Source organism: Triturus cristatus, chromosome 10 (genome assembly GCF_964204655.1).
Source record: "Triturus cristatus chromosome 10, aTriCri1.1, whole genome shotgun sequence".
NCBI classification, from domain to species: domain Eukaryota; kingdom Metazoa; phylum Chordata; class Amphibia; order Caudata; family Salamandridae; genus Triturus; species Triturus cristatus.
The window spans coordinates 106,392,584-106,410,745 of record NC_140593.1 but is presented as its reverse complement, the minus strand read 5'-3'; the positions used below and the strand labels follow the sequence as shown (position 1 = coordinate 106,410,745).

General features: G+C 46.7%; 1 protein-coding gene across 3 annotated transcripts in view; it reads left to right on the top strand.

Moving 5' to 3' along the window:
* The window catches only part of AZI2 (5-azacytidine induced 2), a 173,782-nt gene that overhangs the window by 88,942 nt on the left and 66,678 nt on the right, over positions 1-18,162 (top strand). For all 3 annotated transcript variants that reach the window (XM_085630561.1, XM_085630562.1, XM_085630560.1), the window contains exon 6: positions 10,442-10,590. In XM_085630561.1, the coding sequence (XP_085486687.1) occupies positions 10,442-10,590 (149 nt within the window). The remainder of the gene's footprint in view (positions 1-10,441; positions 10,591-18,162) is intronic.

Sequence of the window (18,162 nt, the reverse complement as noted above, 5' to 3'; positions counted from 1 at the left end):
ATCCAGCATCCTGTCACGAAGAAGCTGCAGACGGGACAGGCTGTCGTGTGGCACAGAAAGAGCAGCCCTTCCGCAAGACGAAAAGTAAAAGTAGCACACCTGCCACTAGCGCCAGAATTAACGGGACACCTCCAAAGACGCTCGAGAAAATAGAATGAAAAAATGCCGGTATCACACCAAAAATAGTTTGGAAAGAGGTCACGAGGCCCGAGCCCACAAGTTTAAAAAAATGAGCCAGGCCAGTCGTGGACGAGGCATTGAAAATTGTTTGGATCAAAGCTCCAAAATGCAGGGGGAGGTCAGTATTCAAAAGCGCCTGTACCTCAGTGCGCGTATTTGCCACGTGAAGGACAAATGTTTCCCGGGAGGAAGTCAATGGCACCTCCTTTTGGGACAATAGCGCTCTTATTCTGCTCATCTTGTTGAACTCTGCTTTCAAGGTTGGAATCGAAGGCCAGATGGAAGCATCTAGCCTCCCATGCGGGGGAGGAAACAGAACGTTATTGCAGCAGACAACCCTCTGCGATACAGTTACTATATACGGGATCCCTACTAACATCCCGCAGCAAGCTTCATTGTTTAAAATTAAATAACTACCGTTTGCAAGCAGCGTGAAAGATGGCGTAATCACTGGTACTGGGATACCTTTGAGGACGCAGGCCAAATTCGGAGCGTGTACATTACAAGCTCCGTGCAACTGAATGTGCCTACATACAACAGAATGATCAGGTGACGTTGTACATTCTTCACCCTTCAGATAAACCTCAGTACCGTCCCTTGTACATCTATACGTAAAGGGGAGGGACCAGACTTCATGTATGAAAGCGGTACCCAGCTGTTCATATCTACCTAGAGCATAGTGTTTCATACAAGAGGTAAACTTAAAAAGTGCGAACGGGAGAGTTATCAATCCGTGTAAGAGCCACACTGCGGAATCGACTTCCGCTACAGAGAAAGGTAACGGCTCCAATTTTTCAATATGTAGCAAGGAATATGTAGCATCCTTCATGGACATGAACTGCTGTTTGTCAGTAAGGTTAAAGGGAAGAAATAATGATGTTGTATTCAGATAGTCCCAAGGGACCTTCCCTGCCTTCAATGTTTGTAATGTTCATGCAAACTGCATAACAGAACGCAACTGGTTTTGACCATGATACAACACAGACATATCATCCTGCACAATATCCACAATTGAAGAAACAATATTATCTAATGTATAAATGCGCGAAGAAAGAGTGTTAATGCTGTTATCAATAACTGCTAAGACTTTTTCCATATTAGCCTGATCAATAGCTCTCAATCTTGAAGCTGCCTCAATTTGCGACAGTTTCCATACTTCGTTGTAAATAGCATACGCCCATCTCTTGGATCTGCCACCCACAGGACCTTTAACAAAATCATTCAAATCTATTTTGTCATGTAATTTTGATAAATGAACTTTGACAGATGCCAAGGTGGAATGTCGCAGCCAGGACTGACATAATTTCCCTACAGAGTATGTAGTCACTGTATGTGACGACTCAAACCGGGGGTCCACGCGATCTTGAGTATACCCCGGTTTCAGCCCTAGAAAACGACGTTGACAGGTATCAGAACTGCTTTGCCAAATTAACCATCCCTCACTATTAAATTTCGAAATATTGAAAGATGAATTAGAAACTAATAACTGCAAAGCAGGAAGGGACAGATCTGTGTGATTATTCCAATTTGGGTAAGCACCCAGATCCGGCACAGAAGGCGAATTTAGTTTTTTAGAAGTGGCCAATCCGAAACAGGTGGTTTGGAAGATGGTTGCATTTAAAAACAACATATGATTTGGTACTAGACAGGCACGGTGTAAAGCTTCAGTTCCCTGAACCTGCCACGGTTTGGAACCCCAAACCGACTTAAGATCAATAGTAGCCTTCCATAGATCATAACCTTTGATTGACAACTCATCCATAAAGGACTTAGAATATAGCAATTTGGTGTGCGTCAGTCTAACCTTAGAGGCAGACTCAGGCTTAACTTTAAAATAAAAGGATGCCGGGGCCGAAACACTGAAATCAGTAAAATAAGTAAACTTATCAACTAATGTATGTGAACTGCCAAACGAGGGGGTGGGACAGTGTTCCCACTGGGTAAAATTTACAAAATTTCTAAACGTATTCGCTTTATGCAGGAAGTGATTGCCATAATGTTGAAAACAATACTGTTCTGCATAATTAGCCGCATTGTCATACAAATCCTCAGCATCAAAGGCGGCATAATATTTCAAATCTGAAAACAATGCTTCAATGGCGTGTACATCCCAATCATCAGAACGTATGTTCTGTTTAACTACATCACCCATAGAAACACGAAATACATTAGGCACATTAATGACCTCTGTAGGCCCATGAATTTGAAATTTAGCTGCATCCCATGCGATTCCATCCATGACGGGCCAGGCAGTAATATTCACAAAAGTCTGGTCCCTTTTCATGATGTGGGATGAGGAGTGGGGGGCCAAAGTTCCATTGATAAGTCTAATTGTCGATCTCTCTTTGAGATAATGGCCATCCACCAAACGGAAGAAAACTACAACAAATCCAATGGACATGAACAAAAAAATACTGAAAAGCAGCAACCAGATGTATGTCCAAGGGGCTATCAAAAAATGTCTCTTAAACCAACTTACAAAAACAGCAATGTTCGATGGGGGAGTTGAGGGCAAAGAGTTAGTGTCAAAGGAAAAACGGGACTGGCCAAGTGCTGTAGATTGTAAAACAGGCGAAGGTCCACGTGTAGGATAAGCATACTCAGTCTCTTCGGGCAAACCACCAGCCGGTGGTATCAGCAAGGGATCAGTATCTGAATGCATCTCGATGGCAACATCAGACAAGGTGTTAGAAGCAGGAACCAACATTGAATTTCTTTGCATTGTCTGGCATGAAACTGCCGGAGTCATACTAAGAAGTATCGGCCACTCGCTGAAGTTTGACATTGTCAATAGAGATGTACCTGTTTTCTTTGCGACCAGGAAGTGGAGGTAAAATGACTGTTCGTGTACCCTGCACTCCAAGCACTGGAACTGGTGCACGATAAGAGGGGCCGAACTCCTTCTTGTTCTCCACCTCCTCACGGACCAGATCTCCAACTCGGGGTAGCCAGCCGACTACCGGAATCTGAACCTCAGCTTCAGATGTGGAGGGCAAATGTTCTTTCGAAAGAGAGTCTCTGGCTTCTTGTAGAGTCTGCAAAACAGCACAGTGATCATCTACGTCAAAGGGTGCGGTCGACGCCGCAATGTCTAGACCATCAAAGTCTGGAACAAACATTCTGATTCCGAAGAGCATCATGTACGGGGTCCGCCCACCCAGAGACCTTCTAGGGAGATTATTAAGTGCACGTTGGACGTTATACAAATGGGCTAGCCAGTTCCGGCCTGTGCCTAAAACACGTGCTGTCAATGATTGCTTTAAGTCACGGTTCATTCGCTCCACCACACTATTACCCTCAGGTCGGTAGGGGGACGAAAATTTGACTAGGACCCCCAAATTTCTCATAGCCTCCTTGTAAGCCTTAGAGGCGAACGCAGGGCCCTGATCAGAATGGAAGGTACCACACGCAAAAGTTCCCACAAAGACACGCAAATCCCTGATGACAGTCCGCGAGTCAGCACTCCTTTGTGGCCATACCCATAGAAAACGTGTGCACGAATCCACTGCAACCAAGATGTACTTGTACGCAGTATCAGAAGAAAAAGGACCGCAGTGATCTAAATAAACACAACCAAATGGCTTATTAGAGATGTACAGCTGTGTCTGTGGTGGGCGCGCAACAGAAGAAGGTTTAATCTGTTGGCAAATGTCACAATCAAGAACATATGCGCGCGCTTGCTTATATAAACCAAACCACCAGTAACGTTGTTGTAGCAGAGATATTGTAGCTGACACACCGGCGTGGGCTGACGCCAACCCCTCGTGCGCAGCTAGGATCAGTGCTGGTCTGCAGTCCGCGTTGGGAATAATTCTGTCACCAACGTCGTTAATCCTCACTAATGGGACATTATCAGGACTTAAATGATAAATATACCGAGAGGGAAAACCCTTCGGGTAATCACCTCCCTTCTCTGTAGCAGCAATAGCTGCCAAGATGTCATCATCAATCTTACTTTTGGACCTTGTAACTGCTGACACTAAGTATGTAGCCACTGCTGTTTTCGCTGCCTCGTCAGCTAAGCTGTTGCCGACAGCATGGACACCAAGCCGCTGGTGACCAAGAGTGTGAATAACACTTACGAGAGGGAGACGTTCTTTAAAGTCTGCCACTCGAACCCAAAGCGTTTTATGCTTAATTGTGCTACCTTTAGTGTCTCGATAATCATTCTGAGACCAGAAGTGTAAATTGTCATTGTAGGACTGGACACAGTAGAAGGAGTCACTCACTATAAGAGTCGTGACTCGGGGATCAGCAAACTCCAGTGCAAGCACCAGAGCCCGGAGCTCCGCCAATTGCGCGGTACAATCACCCAATGACTGTGTATGCACTGCATCAGATTGGAATTCACCATTTACGAATGTACCTACGACAATTGCGCAAGCCGCTGAATAAGCGTGCTTCGATCCAATTGCGGGTTGCGCAGACCCGTCAGTGTATATGACACAATGGTATTCTTCGAGCGGGCGCAAAGACAGAGGTGCCGGATGAACGAATTCATACTGCAAGTACTCTTGAGTCTGTAATGAGGCATCAAAGATGTAAGTGACATCTGGCGACGTCAGTGTTGTGGCCCATTGTATCCACCGTGGATGCAAAGCTTTAGAATTTGGTACACTTGCCTTAGTCACTGCCTCTAAAGCAGGATATGGTGTTACAACCAGAATCTGTTTCCCATGCGACAGTGCGCGTTCCTTGAGGATCGCCATCTGCACCGCAGTCAGAACTTTTTCGACCGTGGAAAAACGTAATTCAGCAGAGGTGTACAAGTGGGATTTGTACGCAATGGGGACTGTGTCGCCCTCATTAAACGTCAAATACGTGAACCCCACGGCGCCAGGTACTATTCTTATTACCAGGTTAGTGCGGTTATCACGTGTCAGCAAGTATTGTGAAGCAAGAAGGTCAGCCTGTAAAGACTGTAAAATTGCAGAGTGTTCTAGCTGCCAGCTAGACTTCGAAAACGAAGGTTGTACTAAGGCGTAAAGCGGCTTGATACGCTGGGCATAATCAGGAATGTACGTACGGCCGAAATTCAGAAAACCCAGCAGAGATTGTAATTTCTTCAGTGTCGTAGGAGCACTTAAGCGTGCACACTTCTCCAGAAAGTGGGGGGCTAACCCCTTACCTTCATTGTTGAGCTCGTAGCCCAAAAACAACACCGTATATTCTGCGATGTGTGACTTCGCAAAATTGAATTTGTAGCCATAGTCAGCAAAACTCACGATAATATTGTCGACTCGAGACAGATGCGGCATCAGCTCATCATCCGTAAGATAGATATTGTCAACATAGGAGTATGCGTCGGGGTCTATTCTTTCTAAGAGAGAAACCACGCAAGCAGAAAAGACGCCAGGGCTATTTTTGTAACCCATGGCTAATCTTGTAAACTGTTTTTGTTTGCCGCCCGAAGTAAACGCTGTCCACTGGCTACTCAGTGTGGACAGGTTGTGGCTAAAAAAGCCATTGGAAATGTCAAGTGTCGTTTTAAACCGTTTACGCACGAGACTGTCGACCAAAGCCGAGCTATGTGTATTTTGTACCGCGCAGGTCAGGCAATGGGAGTTTAGGTGCCGGTAATCCAAAACTAAACGGTACGAGCCGTCAGGCTTCGTTACAGTGAATAAAGGGTTATTCATAGGGGACACACATGTTTCAATAACACCCTGATATTCCAATTGTTCAAGGATTGCCGCGACGTGGGGTCTCGCTTCACGACGCATAGGATATTGAGGTTGAGGCTGGGGCATAGACCGCAATGGAATCTCATGGCAGGGGGACAATCTGTCCCATCCCACCGGAGTACGATACACCGCCAGCGCAAGCGCCCACTCCCCAGCATACACTTCAGCTTGGTCCTTAGGCACTGTGTGCGCAAAGGACGGGAGGATTACTTCCTCCCCTCTAGGAGCCTCTAAAATGAAAGCTGGGGGCCAATCTGCCTCCGCTAGGAGGATATCATAGGTGGTGGTCAGATTATCCCAAAAAATCCCTTTTATTGTACGTTGTATGTCACCCTCAATTAATAAGACTATTTCATAAAGTCTGTCAGGGGGAGCCACTCTGGTGTCAGCTGTTTCAACAGTAACCGAGATATCAGTTGCTGTCACCGCCAGAAATGGACGCAGAGCTTGACGGACCATGGTAATTTCCGCTGCGCTGTCCAGGAGCGTCAGCGCCCATGTCCGGTTCCGAAGCTGTGTCCGCACTATCTGAGGCATACCTTGCCGTCAGAGCCGCCACTTTCTTCTTCTGAAACGGGGGTCTTTGTCGTGCAAATTCGTCCTGCTTGCCTTTACCCTCAGTCTGTCGGGGCTGGTCACGCTGTTGTGGAGCACCCCGACCTTTGCCACCGCCTCCGCCACCGGACTGTGTAGCCGATGTTTCCTGTGAAGAACGAGGAGAGCGCTGTTCAGAAACCTGAAATCTATCAGGAGACTTTATAGTAGCACGATCGCGCAGATCATAAGTGCGTTCACTACTTGACTGTACGGGAGAGGCAGGCCGAGAGCCCTGTTTCTGTTGCTGCTGCTTTCCCTGTTGTTTAAACTGCCATTTTTGTTTTGGAAAAATTGGCCGTTCGTCCTTACCAGACGTTTCTGCCTTACCCTGCTGTTTTAGATCGGGATTCTTTATGACAGGCTTAACTCCTAAAGAGCTACGACCCAAATCCCGATATGCCTCTGCGATTATTTTCGCAAATTCCTGCGGTTTGTCCTCCTCAGCAACTCGCTTCAGTTCATTACGAACCTGGAAATGCAAAGCATCACCCTTAAGGTTTCCAATTATCATGGTAGCCACCAGGTCAAATTGACCGAGGAGCCGCATCCCTAACTCTATCGCAGACTCCGCACCATGGTTCTCTTGAACTCGTTTGATAACGGAGGGCAGCTGCAACATAGACGGAGTGCCAAAGCACTGCGCGTACGTCGCTGCAAAGACCTTGCCCCAATTTACACAATCATCTATGTGGGGGACCAAGTCTTTAGGCAAACTAATGGTGAGGATCCTGTGTTTCTCCACAGGAGAAGTATTCGGGTAAACCGCTTCTATTTGGTCAAATTTTTCAGCAAGCCAAAAGGGGAAATCATCCCTATTTTGGGGGCGCTTGCCCATAACAGAATTAACCATAACAGGACTAATGACCACCGCGTGATGATCAGTAGGCTGCCCCGCAACAGCAGGTGCCCCCGCCTGCACATTGCGCGACACGTACTGCACTAACGCCCTATATACCGTAATTAGGGCAGTGTGCAGTACACTCAACTCAGCCACCGTCACCGTGAGGTAACGGGGATGAGGCGTAAATCCGGCTAGTACCGGCCAAGTGGCCCCTGCAATTGATAAAGGGCCCATTCTTGGCGGTATAACCACATGGGGAAGGGCGCCATTAAACCAAATAAGATGCTGCCAAGCAGATATTGGTATTTCCTGTGTCCTATACGGCGTATAGTTCGCTGGCACGGCAGCGGCAGTGTAAGAATGAAAGGTGTCATCATCCCCTACCGCCGGAATCGTCACCCAAGAGTAGAACAACTCATAGGGATGAGCCGCATCGGCTCCCACCACAAAGATGACGTTCATACCAGTGTCCGGCACCCCATACTGCGTCAAATGACGTTTCAGAGCTGCACGGCTATGCGCCGCAATATCCACCGACATTAGGACAACACACACTTGAAACTATCAGTAGCACAAGGGTTCAATAACCTTTTTAATGATCAAGCTTGAAGGAACCTATATCAATAGACCTAGGTAGGTTTAAATCCGTCAGACTTGTTATCCGGAAACAAGAATGAGGGTGTTGTGGACAAACGCGAGCACTACTAAGGCGTTTCAACTCATAGACCAAACGTTAGGTGCGCCATGTTGCAGGGATTCTGCTTATACACAGAACTATGCGTAGAACCCCAGGACCTCAGTGAGTTGTGGTGTACCAGAAACTCACCTCAGAACCCAGAACCCAGTATCCGGCTAGCATAAGTGTCCCATTCGTTATCCGAGATTTAGCTCGGCGGTCCCAATGAAAAGACAACCCAGAACAAGCGACTCAGTACATACTCAGGAATGGTGGGAATCGGAAATACCTGTTCGTATATTATTCTCACATCAGTCCACAACAAGAATCAACCGAGACACGGTGAAAATAAAAAGTTTATTTTTATAGACCACGTGTCCTAATATGCAGTACTTTGGCTAATACAAGCAGACAAATGATTAAAATCAAAACCATCAACATAGTTACAATTCCATAGAATATAAAAGGGGTAATCATGTTATAATGACAGTGGATACTACCACCTTCCCTTTACTAAGAAGCTAATATTATTATTAGACTAACAGAAGGTCTCTTAGGCTTGAATAGGGGACCCCATACCTCAAAGATCAGCTTAGTGAAATCACATCACAGGAGCATCAGGAGTCTTCTTGCAGGAAGGCTCGTCTTCGGTCTGAATAATAAACATGATGTCTGTGATATTAAAAGCACCAACTTTCAGGTATGTGCAGCTGCTCGTGTGTTATGACTAAATAGTGGGTCGATCAACCTAGAGTGGAAAACATGCATTGTCTAACAACTCAGACTGTTTGTCACATCGTGTGCAGACCAAGGTCGCTGCGCAGAGCTCGGGATGGTAACAACAGATTGCTCTCGTGTGAGGCAAAACTCGAGTCAGCAGTTTGTTTAAGCAATAACATGTGAACGCAGTGTCGTGTGCAAAAGCAGCAAGATGGCTTTCTAACTTCTAACGTGGTTATGCTAACTTAACAATGTATGTACGTATTAAGGGAGTCCTTACTACACTTGTATCCAGAGATGCTAGAATATAACCGAACTTCATCCAAAAAAGGGAGGGAGGGAGGTCTTAAGATCAGACATATATACCATAATATCATCAGCATATGCTGAAAATTTGGTTTCTATAGAATGACGTGAAAAGCCAGAAATACATGAATTAATTTGAATACGTTCAAGGAAAGGTTCAAGACATAAAACAAATAACAAGGGTGAAAGGGGACAGCCTTGGCGTGTGCCGCTATATAACGGAAAAGATTTAGGAAAATGGTTATTAACAAAAATACTGGCACGAGGAAAAGAATATTGCAATTTAACATAAGAAACAAAATTTGGACCAAAACCAAATCATTTGAGTGTAGTGAACATGAATTGCCAGTTAATGCGATCAAAAGCTTTTTCGGCATCTAAGGACAATGCTGCAAGTGGGGATTTGAACTTTTTCCCGAAGGAGATAACATTAGCAAACATGCAAGTATTATCCGAGGCCAGTCTGCCCTTAACAAAACCAGTTTGATCTGTCTTAACCAATAGTGTGATAATACTCTCAAGGCGAGTGGCGAGGATTTTAGCAAATATCTTACAGTCATAATTGATTAAGGAAATGGGGCGATAATTTTTACAAAGGGAATGGTCCTTGTCAGGTTTGGGAATAAGGACAATTAAAGCCTCCATAAAAGAGCCAGACTTCTTAGAATGTGGCTAAACTTACCTTCTGAGTGTACGATGAATCTCAAGCACATCAGCTCACAACACTGTCTTGCTATGCAGCCAAGTAGAAATGCTTTGCTCACCACTGTGAGAGCCTCCAATCCAATTAGTACTACCCCATCACACATAATGTATGACCTTTATTCCCAGAATTCACCTGGTCTTCCCTCCCTTCCTTATTATTTCAGCACACTGGTTCGCAGTAGCTGACAGCTTACAAAACTGTCCATTTGCTTCTCTGTCTGTATATTTATCTAGTTATACTTTCTCATGTTCTTACTGATTATCCAATTTGGGGGGGGGTGTCTTGGGGGAGTCAGTGAAAAAAATGAAGTTGCCATTAGTACCTCTCTGCATCTATTTAAATGATTAATGTACATTGACACTAAAGTCACCTTATGCAGTAAAACAACACACTCTGGTGAAAACATAATTAATGTGCACATCTAAATGTTTTAAGCTGTATTAAGAAACATGACCGTTTTTGTCTCTCCATGCAGTTGGCACACACCTGTTCTTGATGTTACAATTAACAGCAGAGAGAGACTCTTGAAAGAAGATTCATGTTCTTTACAGTTTTAAAAAACTAAATGCAGACAAGGAAGCTTTGTTTCTGTCCTTATAATATGTGTTAATGACTGAAACCAGTGAGCTCTAGTGGTCATGTCTTTTAGGATGGCTGCTGCTGAATGAATCTGTTGTACTGAGGAGCACCTAGGTATGAATGCTATATAAGTCCCTGTTTTGTTTATGTAGTTATGTCGAATTTGAACTCCACCCCGACTGACTGGGAAGTCAACGAGTTGAACAGTAAGCTGAAGGTGCGTGGCCTGGAGCAAGAAATGGAGCTGCTGCGGGACGAGTGTCTGCGCCTCAGAGCCCAAGCGCGGAGCGCCAAGCAGCAGGTAACTCATGTCAGGAAGTGCAGGTGTGAGTGGACATGCCCCTCAGACTGAAAGCTTTCCAACTCTGGTCAGCTTTCATGGGGCCTGGTATTTACAGGTCCTTGCTGTCTGTGAAAAAGGCAGAATTACATTGGTGTATATGTTGATCTTTAATCTATTTTACTTTGACAGATAACCGAGTCCGGCATTTTGTCAGGGGTGGCAGAGCATGCGTATAAAGAGTAACAACTACACTGTTCATAAGTATCGAGCCACATCTGCTTTATATATCAGTTAGAACGGGCAGAACTGCTGTAGGAAGGGCTCTGTTAAAAACAGGCGTATTCTAGTGCTGTCCAGTGCTCACTTTCCACCAAATGTTCTGCTTTGCACAGAGTTAACTTGCCTATTTGAATACCTGGAGCAAGAGGCAAGTGAAGCGCAGGCTTCATAATCAAGAGAAGCCACAGGTCCCTCTTAGGCACAGTGCTGCAGTTATGAGGTCTAACATTTGGGGAGAGAATCTGCAGCAGCCCTTATTTTCCTAGAAGTGGCCTCGCCTTCCTCGCCTCTTAGCTGCTTCGTTTCCATGCATTCTGCAATGACTTGCACCATACAGCACTATGGAGCAGCCTTACTTTGAGCACTTTGGGGCCTGCTTGTCCCTAAGGAAGCTTGGTATAAACATCTAGTATCTTACAATTAGTCCTTGCAAGCAAACAAAAGAACATTAGTTCATTCTTGTCGAGTATATTCTAAAGAGGGTTCTTTATTTTCCTTCTTTCCACAAAGTTTCTAGCCAATATGCGTTTCGTCAGGCTTCATTTTCTCAGGGATAAACTTAAAGCTGCCGCATAGCATGATATAGTCAATCCTTCTCATCTATTTCCAGACATATTTTCGGGTCTACATGTGGTAAATGGCAGTTTGATTACTTGATAGATCTCAGGAATTCTGGCTCACTCTAAAGCCAATCTCGAACTGATCTATGATAGATGACTCCTACATGGGAATCTTACTTTGTTAAAAAAAACTAATCCTAAACACTGAAACTGGAATTAGTTAGCTTAGAACTTTTAATTGACTAGATCACAATATACAGCCGCTCTGTTTATTCCTGTGGAAGTCTAAACGATGAAGCCTGATGAAACATGTTGGCTAGAAAGTTAGAGGAAAGAAAGGGAAAAAAGACCCCTCTTTGGAATACACTTGACAAGAATGTACTGATGTTCTTGTGTGTGCTTACAAGGACTTATTGTAACAATTTGGGTTAATCCTGAGTTTGTGGTGCATTGGTGTGGCTGCTCCTCTCACTTGTTTGAGTACCTTTAGAACTTCCAAATTCTGACTCGGGTACTCTTTCAGAGTTAATTTGCGCTGACACAAACTCTGGTCACCTGTATTATTGTGTGACAAACGTCTAGCCCCTCCTAGTTACCCTCCAACCTGTCCTTTGGCTGCTGCCCCATATTGAGTCGTTGCAGGATTTGAACACACTGGTGAGTAGAGTGATGGATACTCTTGTGTTCTTTTAAGGTTGTGCAAGGTGAGGCTTTCACAGCCCACTGAGCAGAGGTTTATCCAGCGAACTTGTGTCCATTGTTTGTATAAAGGGGCAGAGGAGCTCAAGGTGCTATTAAACCTCTCACCATTTAGTCAGCTAGCTCTTTTTTGCCTGCTAGTTTGTGTTGCTTCTTCAACGCTAGGTGCTAAAAATATGAGTTGGATAAATAGAAGTCTCACTGCTAGTTTGCCTAGTATGTGAATCTTTGCAATAATTTCTTTTTTACTAGTGTTTCATCATTATGACGGTTATAGCTCCAGTCAGGATTTCTGTGCGGTGGGCTTCATTACAAAACTAGTGTTTTGAGTTTAATCCTCTTCACTTTCATTACTTGCACTGTGATAGGAGGTTCATTACCAACCTGTTTCGTGCTCTTGTACATTGTGCACAGAGCTGGTGAATCTGTTAAATTGTGTGGTGAAAGTGACTGCTTTCTGACCGTGAGTATAGGTGCTGTGGCTTGATTTTTGCACTGTCTGCATTTGGGAGCGTGCAGTCGCCTTTGGATGACATTCCCATGTCCTTAATATTACATATAAACACCATCACAGATAAGTTTCATTTTGTTTGGGGCTCGTCCGTGTGATGGAGCTGATATGCTTTTTGAGTAATAAAGCTCAGTTTGTGCCTAATACTGTACTACAACATGTGAGTGCAAACAAGCTGAAATAGCTTCAGTGTAATGTGTAGCAGAAAGGACGCCTAACTTCCCACAGTTTGCATCAAGTATTCTCTCTACAACACTTTATTAAGGTTCCATACCTCAGAAGGTGGACATAATTAAAGTTTCTTGGTGTTAATAAGCTTAGAAGTCATAGTTACGATATATGGACATTAGAAATATTTTTCCTATACATGGGCCTTGTGTATCATGTATTTCCTGAGTTAGGCTCTTCTGATGTCCAGGCACACTTGCCTACATTTTTAGGCCTGCGTTAGGAAAGCCTTTTTGTTAAGAATATTGAATAATGCACAGAGGGTACTAGGCTCAGTGCTTCAGCCACCCATTTGATTGGATCAGCCACTTTCAGCCATTGCTTGATCGAAGTATCTTTCAATACACGTTTGCCTTTGGTGTTTTGAGCACGACCATAAGCCGAAGTCATGCTCTGAGTGCCGGGCCATGAACCCGAAGGCTTTGTGGGTCTCAAAAGCTGCTGGAAGCTTGGCGCTAGGCTCTGCGTCGCTCTCGTTCGAGGGGAAGGTCTCGGACGGTCTCAAAGCCCACACTCCTTGCACTCTTAAGTCATCGGGGAGATCTTCTTGTAAGTCAGGGAAACACAAGAAGAAGTCGAAGCACAGGAGTTCTTCAACTTCTCCCCGTCGGTAGGCCGACGCAATGCAGGACTCCAAGCATCTTTGTTTGAAGGCTCTGTCTCCAAAGCCTACTTCCGAGACGGCCCCATGCATCCTTCCCTTTCCTGGAGTCAGAGCATCTACTGCCCAAATCCAAAAGTTCTATGAGGCCTTGTATCTCATATTTGGGCAGCCAGGCGCGGCTTCGGCCTCCGCGGAGTTGGTCCGGGCCCTGGTACTTCATCTCCGGCAGCTCTGGCTCCGGATCTTCCCCGTGGATCCAGGCTTGATCCGGATTAACACCGGTCGATCTCACTCGATCTTCCCCGACATCGATCCCGACTATGCTCCTGGTGTCGGCCTGCCCCCGGTTGGCGCCGACCCCATCCTCATCCCCGAAGTGGACACGGAGCTGGACCGATGTTGATTCCAACACCGAAAGGGACTTTGGTCCCTGTGTTCATTCTTGGCAGTTTTCTTTGGGCAGAAGGTAAGGAAGAGGACTAGGAGGGGCCACTGGACCATTTAACTGACCAACTTGAGGAAACGGACTAGAGAATGGACCTGGGTGATGCCAGTGTTCTGGAGACGTCCCCTGACACTGACCTGCTTTCTCTCCTTACTGTGTCTATGGAGGAGGGAGCTTCCTATGTTGCAGGGGCAGCCAAGGTCTTCGCCTCGAACTACTTACAGTGGCCTGACGGAGGTGCTTCAGCCTGCGGCTTTCTCTTCTGAATCCCTTTTGCCATTCAATGAAGCCCTCGCGGACGTCCTCCTAGGCATTTGGTCCACGCCCAGCTCTGGGTTTCCTATGGAAAGGATGAGTGCTTGCCTTAAACTCCCCGTTCCGGGAGACCCAGCGTTACTGCCCAAACTCCCCTCCCACTAGAGCTTGGTAGTCCAAGCATCTTCATTAAATGTGCATTCCCTTCTGCTCCCCCAGATAGGGAATCCAAGAAAATGTTCTCTTCCTCCAGCTTGGTATTGCGGTCGGTGAATGCTGTTTGCCTCTTGGGCCGCTACTCCCATACTATCTGGAATACAGTCGTTCAGGTGCTGCCCCAGTGCCCGTAGGAGGGCCGGCCCGTTCTCTCTCAAGCAGTGGTAGACGGGAGAGACGCAGCCAAGTTCACCATACGATGCGGACTGGATACCACTGACTCACTGGGCAGAACGATTGCCACATCTGTAGCTGTTAGACGCTACGCCTGGTTGAGGAATTCTGGCTTCTCAGGGGATATCCAGACTTCTTTGATGGACATGCCCTTTGATGGCACTCAACTTTTCTGAGACAAGGCAGACTCTGCGCTTCAAGGATGCTTGAGCTATGGCCAGATCCTTGTGCCTCACGTCCATCTCAGTCTGCCTTTCGTCTCTTTTGTGGCTACGGAAGGGGTGCCCGGCTACGGAAGGGGTGCCGAGCCACGTCCTGTCCAGCCCAGCCACAGAGTCACGCAAACTGTCCAGCCTCTGCGTGGCAGCGGACCGGCCAGTCCACCCTAAACCCCCACACCCCTGTAGCCTCCAAACCTTCCTAGTCTGACGTTTCAGGCCCATCAACTGCCAGTTGAAGGTAGGATCCGCAATCACCTCCTCCACTGGCAAGCCATCACACCTCGGAGAGGTGGGTTCTGCAAATAGTCCAAAGGGACTACACACTCCTCTTCGCGGCTACCCCTCACTCCATGCCACCTTCTTATGATTGCATGACGGTTAATTTGGCACTTCTCTGCCAGGAAGTATCAGCGCTCTTGACCAAGGGAGCTATAGAGCGGGTCCCTGTGCCTGTACTAGGTTGTGGTTGTTATTCCAACTACTTTCTGGTACCCAAGAAGGACAAAGGCATGCATCCTATCTTAGACCTCTGGGCCCTCAACTTCATCCTCCGGAAGGAGAAGTTCAAAATGCTCACCCTGGCCCTGCACTCGACCCAGGAGACTGGCTGGTGGCGTTGGACTTGCAGGATACTTATTTTCATATCCCTGTCCTGCCTGCCCACAGACATTACCTTCAGTTCACGGTGAGCCACAAGCACCTTCAGTTCACCGTGCTCCCCTCTTGCCTTACCTGTGCCCCTCGGGTGTTCACAAATGTGATGGCGGTGGTCACAGCTTATCCACGCATATCAGGGATTCCAGTCTTCTCCTATCTCGACGACTGGCTTTTGAAGGCGAGGATCCCCCCAGGCTGTCGTCTCCCACCTCCAGACTACAGCGGACGAAACCTCTACTCTACTCCTCCCAATCCGGTCTGGATTCCGCAGCAACCACAGCATCGAGAGACCCTTCATCAAAGCTTACGATGAAATTTGAGCCCTAATCTACAAATGAGAGACGGCGGCTCTGATCCTCCAGGACCTCTCGGTGGCCTTCGATATGGTCTCCCACCACACGCTCCTCACAAGGCTGCACAGCATAGGCATCCAAGGTGCCGCTCTTAGATGATTCGTCCTCTGAGAAGGTGGCTGTGGCAATTGAGGTGCTGAACAGTGTGGTGAGTTCATGACTGATTCTGGCTACGACTAGGTTGAAGATGTGGTGAGGACATGGGTTGGTTGGAGCCCCTGAGTGGATCAAGTTGATGATGGAGGCGGTATCCTGTGGGGTGAGCTGGCTCCATTTGGCTAGTCTTAAGTCTGTGGTGGTAGCAGGGTCATTGTGTTGTTTGAAGAAGTTGATGGCCTTGAGCTAGGGTTTGAAGGTTCTGCAGATGTTGCCGTAGAAGAAGTTTGCAAGGTTGTCGCAGAGTTCCTGTGAGGGGGGTTATGTTTGTTGCAGCTAAAGGGTTGGAGAATTCTTTGACAATGTTGAAGAGTTCTTTGCTGTAATTGGAGCTTAAATAGATGTTTGAGACTCGGGCCTTTTTCTTTGATTCTCTCAACTGTTTGTGGTAGAGTTTGAGGGCTGTCTTGGAGGCGGTCTTGTACGTTGTGTCGTTGCTGGTGTGTCATCTCCTTTCCAGTTGTTTATAGGGTCGTTTAGCGGTTCCGAGGTCTTCCGTTTACAAGCTAGCCTGCTTGGTGGACCTTCTGTTTGTGTTGTTGCCAATAGGAGCAATGCTGTCGGCACAGTTGATGATCCAATTGTTGAAGTTTCTGACGTTGTGGTCTAGGTTGTTGGAGGAAATAGGGTGGGTGGTGTTGAGGGCGTTTATCATTGTGTCTTTTGAGACTTTGCTCCAGCTACGGAGGAGGGGGCCGTTGGGCAGACTGGGGGTGGGGTCCATGGGCTGGTAATGTTGAAGTGGACGATGGAGTGGTCGGTCCAGGTGAGTACCGTGATGTGAGGTGAAGATGGGGATCTTGTGTTGCCTATGGAGTTGCGGACGAGTTGGGTGAGTCTGATGTTGTTCATGTATTCAAGGAGGTTGGTAGTGTTGATGTCATTGTGGTTGTTGAGATGGAAGCGTAGGTCACTCAGGAAAATGTAGTTGTTTGAGTCTATGAAGATGCAGAAGGCTGGACGTGGTCCTGGAAGACAGTAGGCGAGAGTGTTTAAACAAACAAAAAGGACACTGTTCCAAAAGGCTGGCTACCGGATGTCAACCAATAGTCCTCGCCAAGAAAAAGCAAAAGTGAAGGGAAAGACCTAGGTATAGAAGGGACCCCCTTAAAAGGAGAAAGAACAGGTCTTATCTCCTGTTGCCCTCACACACCCCGGAGGATGTCATGCTTCATCATCGGGCATTGGCCCCTCGTCGGGCCCGGCGGTGCAATGCCCAACGGGTGCCCCCGAAGGGTCACTTTGGCGGAGCTCTTTTAAAGTCAATGCCGGATGGTGCCTGAGGGTATGTGGGGTGTGGGTCCAAATGAAGAGGGCTACAAGGTGTGTGCAGGTAACAATAAAATTTTTAAAAGGGTTGCTAAGGCCAAAAAATTGACAACGGGAATAGTTCCCATAAAGGCACATTAGAACCCCATGGGTAAACAGTTACCCTTACAGGCATAGATATGCATGTAATGGATCGACATGTTTCGCGCCACTGGTGCCACAAGGATCATAGGCGCTTCTTCAGGATCAAAAACAATCAGCAGTGAAGTGCACGTGAAGTGAGTGATAAAAAGCATATACCCTCATAATCAGTCGGGGTGAGCCAGTGCCCTGTTTCCCATACAGGGTGGCAGTAATTTGCTTATCCTCCTGATGGATACCTAGGGTAGAAACACAGAATACATTATAAGCAGTATGTGTATCAGTACAACTTGATGCCACAAAATGTGCCACAATCGTGTGCACAACCTGCCCCCATAAAAGACACACAAGCCAGAACTTCGGGGCGTCCCAAAAGTTACCCAAGTACCATTTATCCCTTACCGGGATTTTTACTCTAAAGAAAGAGAACCTCTCGAAAATGTGCGTGCCCATAAAAATTCATGATGGGTTTGGGGTATGACTTCCCAGAACCCCCATAGATCGTTTACCCGATGGGAGAGATGTCAGGACTGATTCATGAGGACTGTCTGGGCTGGCGTCACTTCATTATAAAATTTCGGTACTATTCACGCATCGCTGTGATCATAACATTAATCCCCATATGCAGTACGATGCGCACGCGCGGGTGAGTAGTTCTCCCCGGGGACGCATGCGCGGCGGGACCTCGCATCTGCGCAAGTGCCCTGTCACGCTGAGGGATCTACGTCCTGGATGTAGACGCCGCCCGGGCTTCTCTATTTGGACTATTTAGTCCGAGCATTGTCCCCTGGAAACTCGTGGGAGGAGACGTATGGACGGGGC